The sequence below is a fragment of the Perna viridis genome, chromosome 15, assembly GCF_037379345.1.
Source record: "Perna viridis isolate PV_CMFRI_1.1 ecotype Kerala chromosome 15, ASM3737934v1, whole genome shotgun sequence".
NCBI classification, from domain to species: domain Eukaryota; kingdom Metazoa; phylum Mollusca; class Bivalvia; order Mytilida; family Mytilidae; genus Perna; species Perna viridis.
Genome location: NC_142459.1, coordinates 10801433 through 10817272, shown reverse-complemented (window position 1 = coordinate 10817272; position 15840 = coordinate 10801433). Strand labels below are relative to the sequence as shown.

The following is a 15840-nucleotide window of genomic DNA, read 5'->3' as shown; positions in this document are numbered from 1 at the left end:
TATTCTTTAATGTTATAAATAACGCCTAATAGAACAAATAATACAACATATATCTGATTAATAACCAAAAACCAAAAATAGTTGTTACTACCGTATGAAGTCATATAGAATTTTGTTTCTGAAATGATCATGCTTGAAAAAAAAAATAACAGACAATTTGCATGTAACTCAATAACAAGGGTGATTCATCATGTCTCAATATAATCAATGAAGCTGTTTAAATTTACATGTTAGGTACTAAAACCAACTCCTATTGCTATGTCTTTGGATCTGCATTTTATCGTGAAATACTTTTGGACTGGTTATAGTGTTAAAATTCTGGCGGGAGACTATCCCAACCTTTTTCTGTACCAGAAGAAAACCAAGTTCTTGTTAGAGATATTTCCAGTGAGCAACTTACCCTATTTTATTACAATTGAAGAGCGGAAATACCATGATTTCCCGCTATATTTCTGCTTTTTACCTTTAATGAAAGAAAAAAAAATGTTTTTTGAAAAAAGTTCCAAATGTTACAACTGGTACCTAATATGAAACTTACCACATATAGTATTGAATTGGCAGGGAACCAGAAATATGGCGGGAGATCATGGTATTTCAACTCTTCAATTGTGAGGTAATAGGAAGCATCTCAAAATATCTATAAAAAAAGATGGCTGATAAACAATATGTTCAGTGAAAAATTCTCGTAGAAATAAAATATGGAAATATTTCGATCTCGGAGGTAAGAATGAGAAATAGTTGTATTAGAGTTGTAGTACAGAACGACATAAATAAAATGGCAAGTTTGTTAAGGGAATTTTTGAGTAATAAAAAAGAAAATCTAACAAAACTACAAACAACCTGTTCATTATCTAAAGTTTTGATACAGTCCGGATTAGTCATTAATTTATGTTTCTGTGTACATATTATATAATTATTTATGTTCGTGGTTGTTTGTGTCCCTTATCTTTGAATTAGCGTTTTCTCTGGATTGTTTTTCCCCTTATATTCCCTTTTTAAAGAGTTGACAGGTATAAGCCAACTTTAGTCAAGTTATATGGAACAAAGTAATAATACATCCACTGATGACTTCATATGCGGCAGACATCTTTTCTCTAAATTAGGACAGTAAACGGTTTAATTTGAATAATTCTAATCCTGCATTACGCCTTCTTTTATTCAGCTTAAACCTTCATGAAATAGATAAAGGGCAACAATTTTGGCGAGAATTTGGAAACAAACGAGTTTTAATTACAGTCATTGGATTGGTTTAAGTCACACTTAATAATTTATGCGAGAGGAATATGAAAGCGAATACCTTTTTCATGTTCCTATGAATTTCGAATTATTTGAATTGGATATAAAAGATTAGTTTGAGTGCATTTTTAATGATAAAAAAAATTAATAAACTATGCAATAAAACAATAATATATAATTTAATTTCAGGAGTAACGCGTTTTCTGATTGGATAAAAATTTGTGTCCACTACCTCATAAACCAAATTGTGCAATGTGGCTGTTACGTCATCAATATCTTCAAATAATATACGCACTAAAATTTTATACTAAAATTAAATTTTAAGGAAAAATTGTTATATTTTTTTCGGTCTATTCGAAATAACCTCATTTAGTATGCACCACGTGATTGAGGTTATTTCGCCATAGACTGAACAAATATAACAAACATTCCTTAAACATTGATTAAACAATCTTATTAAGTTAGTAACCTTACCATCAATTGTGGCTTAAAGACGGATGTTTGTTAAGACGCTTCAAATTTATTTACGAAACATCAAATAGACGTATCTATTGATTCCTTACCGTTAATTCATACATATATTTGCAAAAAAAAATAAAAAAACAAACAAACAAACTAAAAAACAACAAAAAACAACAAAATAACAACAAAAAAAACAACAACAAAAAAAACCGCCTTTCTCCTTTCTTAAATATAATACTATATTTCTGCTTTATTCTATTCTTTCAAAATTAAGGATGGAAATAATCTAAGGTAAGATTGTTTTTTTAATGTAATATATCATATATAAGATATGACTTTTTGCATATGCATTATAAGTGCTTGTTTAAACCCTATATTGCAAACCTTATATCACACCCTTTTACATACCATACTTGAGGCATGGTAAAAATATATGATGAAAAGGACATGTCATGTTAAAATCTATATCACATGCGGTATCAACCCTCGACCTATATCACTATGAGGGCCGATGGCTCTTGGGGTAATATAGGAGCCTTGGGCCTCGGGCTGATACAGCATGTGATATATATTTTGACATGTAATATTCAGTATATACCAACGACGTGTCATTTTTAGTTCTACCGAACATAATCTTTATAGATGTCATCTATTTCCTCACACTCGGATTTAATAAAATTCATTTGCTACTATAAAATAAAACATATGAATGTGATTCTAATGCAGAACGGGTTATATTTGTATCACTTGGTATTATTCTTTGTGAAGAAATATAAAACCATGCAGCATAGCTATGTGATTTTTTGTCTGCTTTGAGTTCTCACGAAGATATATTCTATATGATTTTTTTCTGTGTTTATTTGTGACATTCATTGTGCTGTAGAATGGCATTTAAAAGTTTTCGGTTGTAATTAGATAATGGATACGATTTTACACATCGCTCGGATTATCAATGTTGGTTAAAAGACCAGTACAAATTGACCGTTCAATACAGTTACTGCACACGATATATATTTTTTCAGCGGTGTTATATGCAACCATAACATTTATGACGGTATATGTACTGGCAGGTAGATAGTTAATCTCATTTTTAGTGTTGTACGACATTTTAACAAATCATCTGTTGTTGAAATTATCTTGGTAAATACAACAACAGTTAAATCTTTTTAATCCGAGCCCCTCGAGTAGTGGAAGAGTAATCAAGGAACCAAGGTTATAGCGGGAGTCAAGGAGTAATCAAGGGAACCAAGGTTATAGCGGTAATCAAAATGATGTAATCCAGGGACAAAGACCAGACATGGAAACAGACATACACAACAAAGAACATAAAGTAACTATAATTATACATACAAAGTAACAAAAGTAAATGAGCAACTCGGACTCCACTAAAAACTGGGAGCATGGACCAGGTGCACCGGTAGGGTAAGCGTCCTCTGCTTTTCTTAAAAAAAACTCCCGCTAAAACTGTAAAATTTGTTCAATTTAGACAGGCGTTTGGTATACTCAGGATAAAAATACATTTCATCTGACATAAATCAGCACTTATACAATTTGAAATATCAATAGCTTTCAGTGCAAAGAAATATTTCTATTGACAAGTAATAGCAATACCTTGAAGTGATTACCCTATTCCTGATGAATTATTAAGTAGCTTTCCAGCTAAGGATCATGCAAAATGTGATTCATGGGTAAAAAACCTACGTATTTTTATTTTTGATATTTTGTTTGAAATGTCATAGTAAACAGAAATTAACATGTGGTTCTTCATATAACATGTGCTCTTTGGAGATAAAAAATATATAAAAAGGACTTTAGATTTCAAAATTAAGGGAGATAACTATGTAAATGACGCTGAAATACGATAAAATCTACTTGATTTTCAATGTTGATAATCTCATAAGAGCAGGAAGGTTTCAATGAATAATTACACTTGTCATAGTATAGACCCATAAAACAACTTAATTAAAAAAAATAAAAATATGTAGATTATTTTTTGGGGTGTATCACATTTTTAGATTTTGCATGATTCTTAAATGGTAATATAACTGAGATATAGATGCAAGTAACAATAAAAAGATTTAAAAAAAATATTAAAAACACCTCGGACAGATATAGTTATTAATGAATATTTAAAATTTTCATCACCTCAACTTACATCTATAAATTGTGATGTATTCAATTTAGTGGTTTAGTTCCTGAGAGTTGAACATGCGGTATTATAAAGCCCATCTAAAACAAGTATAATCGTGCAGGTCCCGATAGTTAACGTGCAAACTATTATTAGCTGTATGGGTACACTTTTAACGACCATATTCAACAGTAGATTGAATATATTTTCAAATGAGTTTAGTGTTCTTTCTGGAAACCAAGCGGGTTTTAGGAAGGGATATACAACCCTTGATAATATATTTGCTTCACTTTGAAACATGAATTGCTGAAAATCTTTCTTTCGGAAGTGGGGTATTGCGGAAATGAGAGGATCCTGAGAAATTTTAACGGTGACGCGTAGTATGTATTATATTAAAGACTCGCATATCCTCGCTGTCGAGTCATCGACGATATTATAACATAGCAGATCGTAATCAAGTAAAATGCTAGTGCAACAAGCTTGGTCTCTTATACGCCAAACCTAAAATCATATAATGCCACCTGTTAAAATGAAATAATTCTCCAAAAATACTTACTATTCTATTTTTCTTTTTTTTGAAACAGGGATTATGTGTTACAACTGCACCTCGCCGCATGACGGTATATGTGAACACATTGATGAATGCGATAATAGTACCTGGCTCGGCAGCAGGGATATGCGAGTCTTTAATATAATACATACTTAGCATCATTAAATCTGCAGATGCAAAAAATAAAAGACCGTGATGTAAAATGAAACAATAGATGAAGATAAAGTTATGTGACACGTCTGGCTGTACATCAAAGATCGTAAGTTTTTTGTTTTGCTAAGAATGAATGTAGTGTTATATGTGGCCTTAATTAAAAACTAGAAAAATTATATGTTTCTTTCTTTTGCGAATTTCGTTTTAGTTAAAGCATTCGTCAAATTGATGAACAATAGGCATGAAAACTCCAGTACTGAATATAAAGGATTTAATTTGTTGAGGAATAACTTAAATAGATATCTGATAAATTTTATGAAGATATCAAGACTGCTTCAAAAGGAATTAACTTTTTGGAGAATAATTTTAAAACTAAGAATCATGATTGGATGATTGAACAATTTCTTCAACATTGTAGAAACCATAATCTTTCTTTTTTCAGACATTTTATTGAGGACGACGTGATGGTACAAGTAAATGCTCCCAATGTTGTGCAACGCCATATTGTAATATGGCATTGTGTGAATTTCATGGCACGGGTAAACTTTTATAATTTATTCTTTAATTATGTCAATCGTAGTAATAATCACGCATGGCCGAAAAATCGCAAAACAGGCAGTTTTTGCGGGGGTCAAATTTCGCGATTTACTCTTAATATCGCGGTCTTTCATTTTTTGCATCTGCAAATTTAAGGGAATTGCTATTATATATATTTATATAATAAATTTCCTGAACAACAACTTAGACAATGAGATTTGATTTTTTTTATATATAAAAGTGTAACAACACGAACTGTTAAAAATAGATTTTCCTGTAATAAACTGCGACTAAACGACTAAAAATTTGCATCGCAAATTTGACAGTTCTAACATCGTTGGGAATTTTTCAGACCCTTCATTAAGTTTACGTTATCTTCCCTGTATCAATTTGATCCGATGGAGCAGTGTAGCGAATGGAGTCGTCACATTCTGAGACGTTTGTATAATATTGATTTGTTGTGACATGCATCATTAATTTGATCCTCTATCCTACCTAATAACATTTAAAATGAACTGTCCCGTACTACCACACATCGTGTACTAAGTTACAGTCCTAGATGAATCCTACAATGAGGAATGACCCGACCAGCGAAAGCTATATTTTATATGGCCTAGCTGGCCGAGTGGTCTAGAGCGCAGGACTAAGTGCAGGCGGTGTTGCCATAGATGCCACTGCGGTACGAGTTCGAGTTCCGCCGAGGAAACGACCAAAAATTTGCTTCGCAAATGTGACAGTTCTAACATCGTTGGGAATTTTTCAGACCTTTAGATATATATATATATATATATATATATATATAACAATCGAAAAAGCTTTTTAAACTTTTCTTGAAGCATCTGTGATCTAGATAAATGTTATTGCTGATATAGGGACAAATTACCGCAAAATGTTCATGCAATATCTCCATAGTGCATTTCAACTAAATGTGACCTATCAATATCAAAGGGCAAATTTTACAAATATTTTGGTGGTTATTACTGGAAATTATATGGTATAAATACTACCGTGATGCTATTAAACCTCTGCGTTTATTTTGTCATAGGCCAGACATTTTACACATGTTTCTGGTTCTTACACAGAGAAGTATATAAATACATGTACCATTATAGTATTAACGACTTACTTTTGAAATATTATGGTGATAATTCATACATATATTTTGCAAAAAAATAAAAAAACAAACAAACAAACTAAAAAACAACAAAAAACAAAAAACAAAAAAAAAAACAAAAAAACAAAAAAAAAACACCTTTCTCCTTTCTTAAATATAATACTATATTTCTGCTGTATTCTATTCTTTCAAAATTAAGCGATGTTACAGGAGGATGTTGTTAAAGGCATGTTAGTGAATTGACCATCTGACTAGATTTAAAGTTGTAGAATATTGTAGCAGTAGCCCCAGTCTTAACAATTGAATCTGTATAAGCATTCGCTTCGAAGGTTTCTCATGCAAATGTGAAAACGGATATTTAGGAGACCGCTGTGAAATTCGAAGTAGGTAAAGTGAAGTAATATTTAACATTAACATTTAGCTTATATCTATTTTTTCAATTGCCAATATTTTTTTTCTTACTTCGTTTTGCTTTACTACAATCTACCGATTGCAATTAATGACAATTATACACAGTTTTTAGGTTTTTGCAACTTGAATGTGTTTATTTGATCGTTTTGTTTCTAAAATGCTGTTCTCAATGCTACTTGATATTCATGTATATTACAAGTGTGATGAAATATGTAGATCATCATTCATTTATATCTCAAACAGGTACCTGTCTGGGACAATAAAATCATATTTGGAATGGACATGTTACCTTTGGATGGAACAAAGGAAATCATGTGAGTCGGTATGTTGTCTGCTTTATTTTTCAGGTCATCAGGACACATAAGCTTCTGCCATCACTTGGCGCCTGTCGTCGTCGTGTCTGTGAACATTTCTTAAAAGAAACTTTTTATCTGAAATTTTAATGAGAAAAGATATGAATGTTCTTTAGTTATCATAAATAAAACTTGGATTTTGTATCCGTGAAAAAAACATAGCCGTCATAAATATATATTTAAATTCTGCATAAACAATGATATTAAGAGGAAAAATAAAGAGATCCTTCTAGTTAAAACTCATAATAGGCAAAAAGAAACAGGGATCGCACTAGGCTTCGCCAAGTAGCAATTTTCGATGTTTTATTTGATCTGGCGACAAAAAAAAAGCCAGTTGGCGACTTTCTTGGCACCTAGGTTTTGTGTTTTAAAATTGAAATGAAGTTTGTCAGCAACGGATATTCTCTCCAATTAAACAATGGTGTTGACACCTGGTCAAAGTAAATTGATCATGACCAATTTTACGACTGAAGCCAATCAAAAGTAACTAGACCAGGTGACCGTGACTTACAATATCCTCCTGGGAGGTGTCATTAGGTGTAAATATATTATCGAGCCAATCAAAACTCTTATCATCTGGTCAAAGGTAAACACAGTCATGGCTATGTGCACGTGGCTACATACAAGCTTCACAGCCCTGTTAAACCATGTGATACATTCAGAAACAGATATTTACCTTATAACGGAATAAATTATATCCAATTAACAATGGTTATCCCATCAGGAAGTGTCTAAAACACTTTGAAAAGCAAGAATTGATAAAAGAAAATGGATGACATTTGTTTACACCTTTGTCATGTGCCTTTTTTGTCGGGAAAATCTGTAAACGCATAGATGGGGATTCCCAGATGTTTATTATATATCAAAAAATTCGAGAGAATTGAAAAGGGACAAAATTTATGGTCAATGATTGTTTGCTAGAAATTTTATCACTTGAAAAAAGAATTAAGTTTGTTGAAAATTTATAAATGAAAATCAAAATCATATTTTAAGATAAACTTAATAAGATCACAAAAGACAAAAGTCAACAATGAACATGTTTTAAAATTAGGGACTATATGAGCATAGTAAAAAAAAGTCCTTTTTAGAAATAAAACACCTTTTTTCTAGAGTAGTACTTTATTATTTTGCCTAATGGTTTTATATCCTGACTGAGACTAGAGTTAAAAACCTGCTTTATACATGTATCAAGAGTGAATCTTAGATACATGTATGTCATGAATGAAGGGGTTATTTTGATGAATTGATAACTCATCACTGGACTTAATACCGTCATATTTAAAAATTAGTAAAAAAGATTTTGGCACTCATTTTGGCTCTGATTTCTGACAATTGGCGACAAAAATTGGCAGCTGGCGATTTTTCTGGCGACAGAATTTTGAAAGCCAGGGCAGCACCTGAGAAATCATTAATGAGGTGATCTTGACAATTACAGTTATTGCCCTTGAAAGGCGAAGAAAAAAAAATAAAAAGCAAAATATAAATAGGAGTATCAAAAGACAAAAATAAACAGAGTTCAATGACACGTAATTACGGTATCAGTAGAGTTTCTATGCATGACATTCATATACTAATAGTACTACAATACCTGAATGTAATATAATTTTCATCAAAGGGAATGGGGAGTTGATAATGACTACAATCAGGCATCAGACATCTATGGAGCACGCGAAACGTGGGGTTGTTTGGACACATTAATTATAAATTTGTTTTAAATTGTAAAAAAATAGATACACATGGACTTAAACATGTATATATGTGTTATCCGTATTTATAACGTGTGGTTCGGTTATTAATATGTACGGCAAAATGGACATAGTGAAAGAACCGATGGAAATTTAGGGATATGGGTAATTGGTTATAAGAGAAAGACCACAATATGGAATACGGAGGGCCGAAAAATTACCCATTCGTATAGCCGTAGATACTTAGCATGTAAGCGTCGATTTACTCTCCTTTCATTACTCGATGAAAGACAAATACCAGTACTGTTACTTTATATCAACCTTGATATTTACATTGATCATGTTGATGTTTTAAGATTTTTTGCATCATTCACAGCTCTGCAATGCCATAATTTTTCGATCTCTCTCAGAAGCATGGAATTAAGTAATTGGGTTCATCCCAAGTTAAAGTAGGGCTGTACTGTTAGTATCCGCCCTTCGCCCTTCGGATACTTTACTTTAGTGTCAGAACAAAAACATGTACTTCTGAAGGAGGTAGACTTAGGATTAGTGACATAACTCTTGAAATAAGTGATATGTTTTTTTTATCATATTCAATTTCTCCAAAGCCTTTCAAGCTCTCATTTGAAACAGAATGAAATCAGTCCAAGTTATCTTCGATGCTTACATGAGATTGATGTAAAATGATGAATACAAACGTTCCAGTGATTAGTCAGATATGTGTCCCTTACCCTAGGTCTACCTCCATAACAAGGTTAGCTATTACTTTTGATGTATCAACAATCTATTTATAGAACTGTGGTGACAATAATATGACACTTGCAGTATTTAACGACGATTCGGAATATATTGAAATATGTCGTTTCCAAACGGTGGCAAGGTCAGGTCAGAAAATAACAATAACAAGTAGATACATTAACATGATTAAGGCAGGGTTTGATTCACCATAGAAAACTGCTTGATGGGGTTTCGTAGTAGCGTGCTCTCTTCGCGTAAAGGGGGTAGTTGGTTCAGTCAATGGTCGAATCAAACCAAAGACTTACAAGACTGGAAGTCACTCCTAATCCACAAAGCATGTGTCATATTGGAGAGAGATGACGACCGCTTGGCACAAAATTTTAAACAATCTTTCCGAATTGGGTTTACATGTCAGTAGCTAATAAGTAGTACTGTCGGAATGTTACTTCTGTGGAAGGCTCTGGCTGGCTAGTGTTGCACTACGACCGAGTAAATATTTTCGATTGGTCACCAGTTCTAACTTGCCATCGAACGTTTTAGAAAATAAACTAGTAATGGAAACACATAGACATTTTAATATAACTGTTGGCACAAAAAGAACTGATTTAACGCATGATTTAATTTTTTCGACAAATTAATTTCATAATTAAACCTGTATAGTTATCCTGATTCGTTGTTATATACACACCTTTTTTTTTCAAACCAGACTCTAAAACCATATGAGTAATGTGATAAATTATGATTAGATTGAAGTAAATTTCTATATAAATATTTTCATGTCATGCCGTGCTGGTATGAGAATGTATACTTTAGATTTTATGTATGTTGGATAATGTTAGAAAGAAAGGGAAAGATTTTTTTTTTTATTTCCTTAAAAAAATCGACGATGAACCACAAATATTTTTTATATAAAACTGATTAAATTGAATGATCATTACAGCAGTTAAAGCTTATATATTTCAGTTTTAGATTTATTCGAAATTGGTGTTTGTGTGTGGTATTATTTAGATTTTGTTCTCCTTTTGTTTAGATATACACATACATTATATAAGACATGTGTGGTTAGGAGCAAGAAAAATAAATCATCTTTCAAAGTGGGAATGGTCCAATGGGAAATCATTAGATGAACAAGATCCTCGATGGGGACATAGGAAATACGGAGGCAGTTGTTTATCAATGAGAACAGGTACTGGGAAATTGACAGATTCCCATTGTGATTACAACTACAACTGTCTTTGAGAGGGTCCACTAGAGGCAATGTTGCAAATAGAATAGAGAACCACGGTTTAAAAATAGCAATTTCTATTGAATTATATAAAATATTGACAATGAAAGATAAGGAATCTATTGTGTCTAGCAGTATTAAATTACTTCAATTAAGTTTGGAATGGAAGATGTTTTGCCTCGTTTAAAGTTAGCAGTAAATATGTCGATTATATATATATATTTTTTTTCTTATTATTTAAGTCTACTGCATTTTTATGAAAACTCTCTAAACTGTCCCTTCAATGTAAAAGTGTTAAAAGGCCAACATAAGAAATCGAAAACAAACAACAACAAAAAAAAAACAAAACAAAAAACAAAAAAAAAAGACAAAGCCAACTCGGATTTTTTTTCAAATTGGCCGACTTGCTCATTTACTTTTGTAACTTTGTATGTATAATTTCGGTTTTTTATTTTCTTTGCTGTGTGTGTCTGTTTTCCAAAACTGGTCTTTGTGGCTTGCTTACATTCTTCTGATTTTCGCTTAAATAATTGTTCCTATGATTACTCTTTAATGCAATGTGAAACGATTGAAATTTTCGACACTTGAATTTAATAAAATTATCAAAGAGTTGCAGACGATTTCTAGGGAGATAAACACACGATGCAAACAACACAATTTGCAAGAAGAATTGTTTGAAGTGTTAGTTTAGAATGTAAGCAGATAAAGAAAAAGAAAAGATCAACAACAACAACAAAAAGCTGCACATTCTTGAATGTTTTTTCCATGGTGTTAATTAAGGAGGAAGAACAAGAGTTAGGGAAACAACTCTTGAAATCAGTATTATGTTTGTATTATATTCAATTTCACCAAAGCCTTTCAAGCTTTCCATTGAAACAGAATGAAATCAGACCGAGTGTCTTTGACGCTTACATGAGATTTAGATGTCAAATGTTGGATACAAACGTTCCAATGATCTGTAAGAGATGTTTCCCTTGGTCTACCTCCTTAATATTTTAATGCGAATAGTCGACCTACCATATCACCCTTTATGAGTTGCATATAATGACATCTGTAGATCGATGACTTTGAAGATAATAAACATTTTTTCGACAACAGTTGAACCTTACTGCCAAAACAAGCAAATGTATAGGGTGTACCACACATGTACCCTTACTAAGTGAACATTTTGTTTCAAACTGACTGAGGCATTTAATGCTACTAGACATGATAGTTAAACACATGCAGTTAGTTAATATAGATTTTAATAAGGGTATCATTAGGACGCGATTTTCATATTGGCTGAGTTAGAGGTCCTTGGCTCATTATATTAGACTTCAGCGTTACCGCAGGTCAGTATCGTTTACCTTGAATGTATAAAAGAGCAAATATGAACATCACAACGTGATAATACAATAGTATTTATTATTTTGTCTCTTAGTCCTGTAAGTGAATATTGGCAACAAATACCGAAGCATCAATAATTAAATATTTCCGATACATTACTATTCAAGTACATTGCCTGAATGTGGAAACAAGAGCAAATGTCAATCTACATAAACAATGTAGTACTGAACCGAATATAATAGATTAAAAATAAAACTGAACATAAAAAAAAAACAAAAAAAAAAACAAGACGTCCCACAAACTATTGAAAGAGTAATCAAGGGAACCAAGGTTATAGCGGTAAGCAAAATAATGTATTCCAGGGACAAAGACCAGACATGGAAAACAGACATACACATAAAGTAACTAAAATCATACATACAAAGTAACAAAAGTAAATAAGCAACTCGGACTCCACTAAAAACTAGGAGCATGGACCAGGTGCACCGGTAGGGTAAGCAAGTGCAATACAAACTTCCCCTAAAAATCGGGAGTGTTCTTATATTGATAGAATAGAGTCATTTTCTACGCTTAAATCGGAGTAATAAGATATTCCATTGTGGGACTTTATATCATTGGTGCTGATTATTTTCAAACATTGATATGAGTAAATCGAAACAATACATGTTAACATTATTTTTTTAAATTTAAAAGTACATAAAGACTCATTGCCCATGCACCGGCCACTTTCAAGGATGACTTTTTAGACTGTTTTGCCACGTCAATCACCAATGAAAGTCACTTTGTTAAATTTTCAGTTACGAATAGTTAAAACAGTTACGTACGCTATGGACTACAGTGAAACATACATAAACTAATCCCAATAAATCCAAAGACCAGTGTAGACCAGAAATATTTTAGAGTACTTTTATCAGTTCAACCACTGGGTTAATGCAACTGCGTTGTACCTTAAATTCCGAGAATGTTAAATACCAAGGAGTCAGACGACATGAGTACCCTCGATTTATTTGGAGTTGTTTTATCATATTTATCAGAATTTGCAGTATTACAAATTAAAAAAAAAAAAAAAAAAAAAACTTCCACTTCAATCCCTGTATTGAACATTTACTGTGGTATAAATTCCCTTGGACGGGTTTGGCTTCTAATTTCCAAATTTTGATAGTTTTGGTTTTGAGTACTTCTTGCATACAATTAATTTTTGGATTGAGATTTTTCTATATATTGAATTCTTATGCTTCTGATGAAGATGTTACTCCTTGAAACACGTGTACAGAAGTAGCACTCTGGCTGAGAATCCTGGAAAATCTGATTTATGGGTAAAAAGCCTACATATTTTTATTTTTTTTTATATTTTGTTTGAATTGCCATTATAAACAGATATTAACATTCAATATATATTTCATATAGCCCGTGTTCTTAGGAGATAAAAATTATATAGAATGCACTTTTGATTTCACACTTAAAGGAAGTAACTCTGTAAATGTCAATCAAATACAATTTTTTCATGATTCTTAAAAAGACAGTTTCTTAAGTAGTATTCAAGCTATGCTTATGCAATATGATGAAATGTGTCCTAAATAAAAATTAACATACAACTTATTAACAAAAATAAAAAAAATGTGCAACATTTGTGTGCGTGTATGACATTTTATATAATTTGCATGATTCTTTGAAAGACTGCTACTCAAGGTTTTTTTTATTGTTTCTGTTTTGATTTTGTTTTGTTTTTGTTTTTGTTTTTTTTTTTGGGGGGGATAGTTATTTTATAATTTATATTCAATGATAAAACTTACCCACCATATTGTGAAAAGTGCGATGAAAATCAAAAGTATTTCAATACAGAATGATATATCTTTATAAATGTATGACCGGTGTCATCACATAATCATAAAACATACATAATTAAAAATGGAAAGAAAATGAAAAAAAAAAAACAAACAAACTTTTATTAAAAAGTTACATAAAATATGATCAACTTACAACTATAGTTATTATCAAAATAATATTGAAGCATATAAGGGACATAAAAACAAAATTATTATCTCGCTACGGCAAGTTACTATTCTTCCAGAGGCAACTTAGTATTTTGCCACTACGATTTTCCTATATCACGACGGTAATTTACAATCTTTTCACTGGGGTTTACCTACTTCGCCACAGTGAATAACTATTTTGCTGTGGCGGTATATTATCTTATCAAAACGTTTTGTTTTATTTTTGTTTTTTTTTGTTGTACTCTTTGTTTTCTTTTTTCATATTTGAATAGTTCCATTTTACATAAAAAAAGGTCATCAGTTCAGTCACCGGTGATCGGTCATCGATCGGTTAGTTATCAATCAGTCATCTATCCGTCAAACAGATGCGCAAATCGGTTCAGGGACTGTAATATGTAACGGGTTTACATGCATTTCGTTGGTTGTGTTGTTGCTGCATCATTTATTAAAACCTCGATACTTGCCGTTACATTTACTTCATTACCATTTCCAAATCAGATACTTCCCGTAATATTTACTTCATTACCATTTCGAAAACATTTGAGCAACATGTTCAACACCACCATATAATTTAATTGCCTGTCCCAAGCCAAGTTGTAGTCCAGTTGGCGTCGTAGTTTATTTATGTTCATTGTTATTCGTTTTACGTACTTTTTCTATAGAGGTCGATTTGCTTCTTTCATAGATAGTTCACTTCATTTATTTTGCGGCCTTTTATTACTTTATTAATGCCAATCACTGAAGACCGTTGGTGATCTGTAGGAGTTTAATTGTTTGTAGCTTGACTTTTGGTGGATGACTGTCTCATTGGAAATCATACTACATCTCATATTCGTATATTATATGTCACAGACCGGTTGTCAGTACATAGTAACACACTATGTATTCAGCTCATCCGATAAGCTTCAACAACAGATACCGGTTTTGCTAGAAGTGCCTTCAAATGAAGTGAAAACAGGAGTATTACAATTTTAACATATTTGTAATTCAATATACGTAATTCTCAATTTGACTTTATTATATATTTCTATGTTTCCAGAAGTGGTGGTATAATGGATTAGAATATCCCTTAATTTCAAGACTCATCTATGCACATAATAGGTACGTATAGCCCCCAACCTCAAGACTCATCAATTCGTAGAATGAATTTGTATAGATCCTAACGTCAAGACTCATCCATCGGGAGAATAGGTTAGTAAAGCCCCTAACGCCAAGACTAAACAAAGCGTATTGACAATTAGCTTGACCTTTACACGTACTAGCCAGTTTAGTGTCAATGATAAGTGTGTTGACACTGTGAACTGTACATCATTGAACTAAGGGTCAAGGTTTATCAGGTGTTGATCATGTTCTTATTGTGATAAGAATATTCAAGCATTTATTATTGGTCACTCTCATATACGCTCGAGTATTTATCAAACATGACCCAAAAGCTTTGACAAATATGCTTCCCAGCTAAGTTTAAGTAATTGTAAGAATCAGGCAAAATGGGAAAAATCAGAAACATGCATGTCAAAACCCCATCGATCAAGCAATAATATATCACTCTATTCGCAAAGACCATTATTTAATGTGTACATCGCTGGCTTTGCGCAGAATTTTTTCAATAAAATGTTAGGAAAATGAGGTTTTTGACAGAGTTATCTGCCCTTGAAATATTCCTTTTCAGTGCAGTTCAATGAAATTTTAACTCAGTGGGCCAGCATGATATTGCAAATCTAATCTGTTTTCCTTGATTCTGATGGTGCAAGTAGTCAAATTACACTTTCAAAATGATGTTTTTTTTTCATACCGTCCTTCACCTACTGCCTTATTCTTACATGGACTGACACTTAATATTTGGACATGGTTAAATCTTTCCATAAGTGTAAACAATCAATTAGAGCTTATGTCCGTTATTTCGTCATTATGTCCATGTTTAAAGAATT

General features: G+C 32.1%; 1 protein-coding gene across 5 annotated transcripts in view; it reads left to right on the top strand.

Annotated features, from left to right (window-relative positions):
- The first annotated feature begins 1949 nt into the window (after nucleotides 1–1949).
- LOC148596906 (uncharacterized) overlaps nucleotides 1950–15840 on the top strand; it is a 36736-nt gene continuing 22845 nt past the window's right edge. Inside the window, exons 1-7 of one of the 5 annotated variants that reach the window (XM_088563910.1) lie at nucleotides 1950–1989; nucleotides 4411–4635; nucleotides 4972–5068; nucleotides 6380–6563; nucleotides 6835–6905; nucleotides 10398–10553; nucleotides 14952–15013. In XM_088563910.1, coding sequence (XP_088420036.1) covers nucleotides 15001–15013 — 13 coding nt within the window. In that variant the 5' untranslated portion in view covers nucleotides 1950–1989; nucleotides 4411–4635; nucleotides 4972–5068; ... (2 more) ...; nucleotides 10398–10553; nucleotides 14952–15000. Of the gene's footprint in view, nucleotides 1990–2440; nucleotides 2769–4410; nucleotides 4636–4971; nucleotides 5069–6379; nucleotides 6568–6834; nucleotides 6914–10397; nucleotides 10554–14951; nucleotides 15014–15840 lie in introns of those variants that run through there. The other 4 variants (XM_088563909.1, XM_088563911.1, XM_088563912.1 and 1 more) reach the window with 4 other exon arrangements.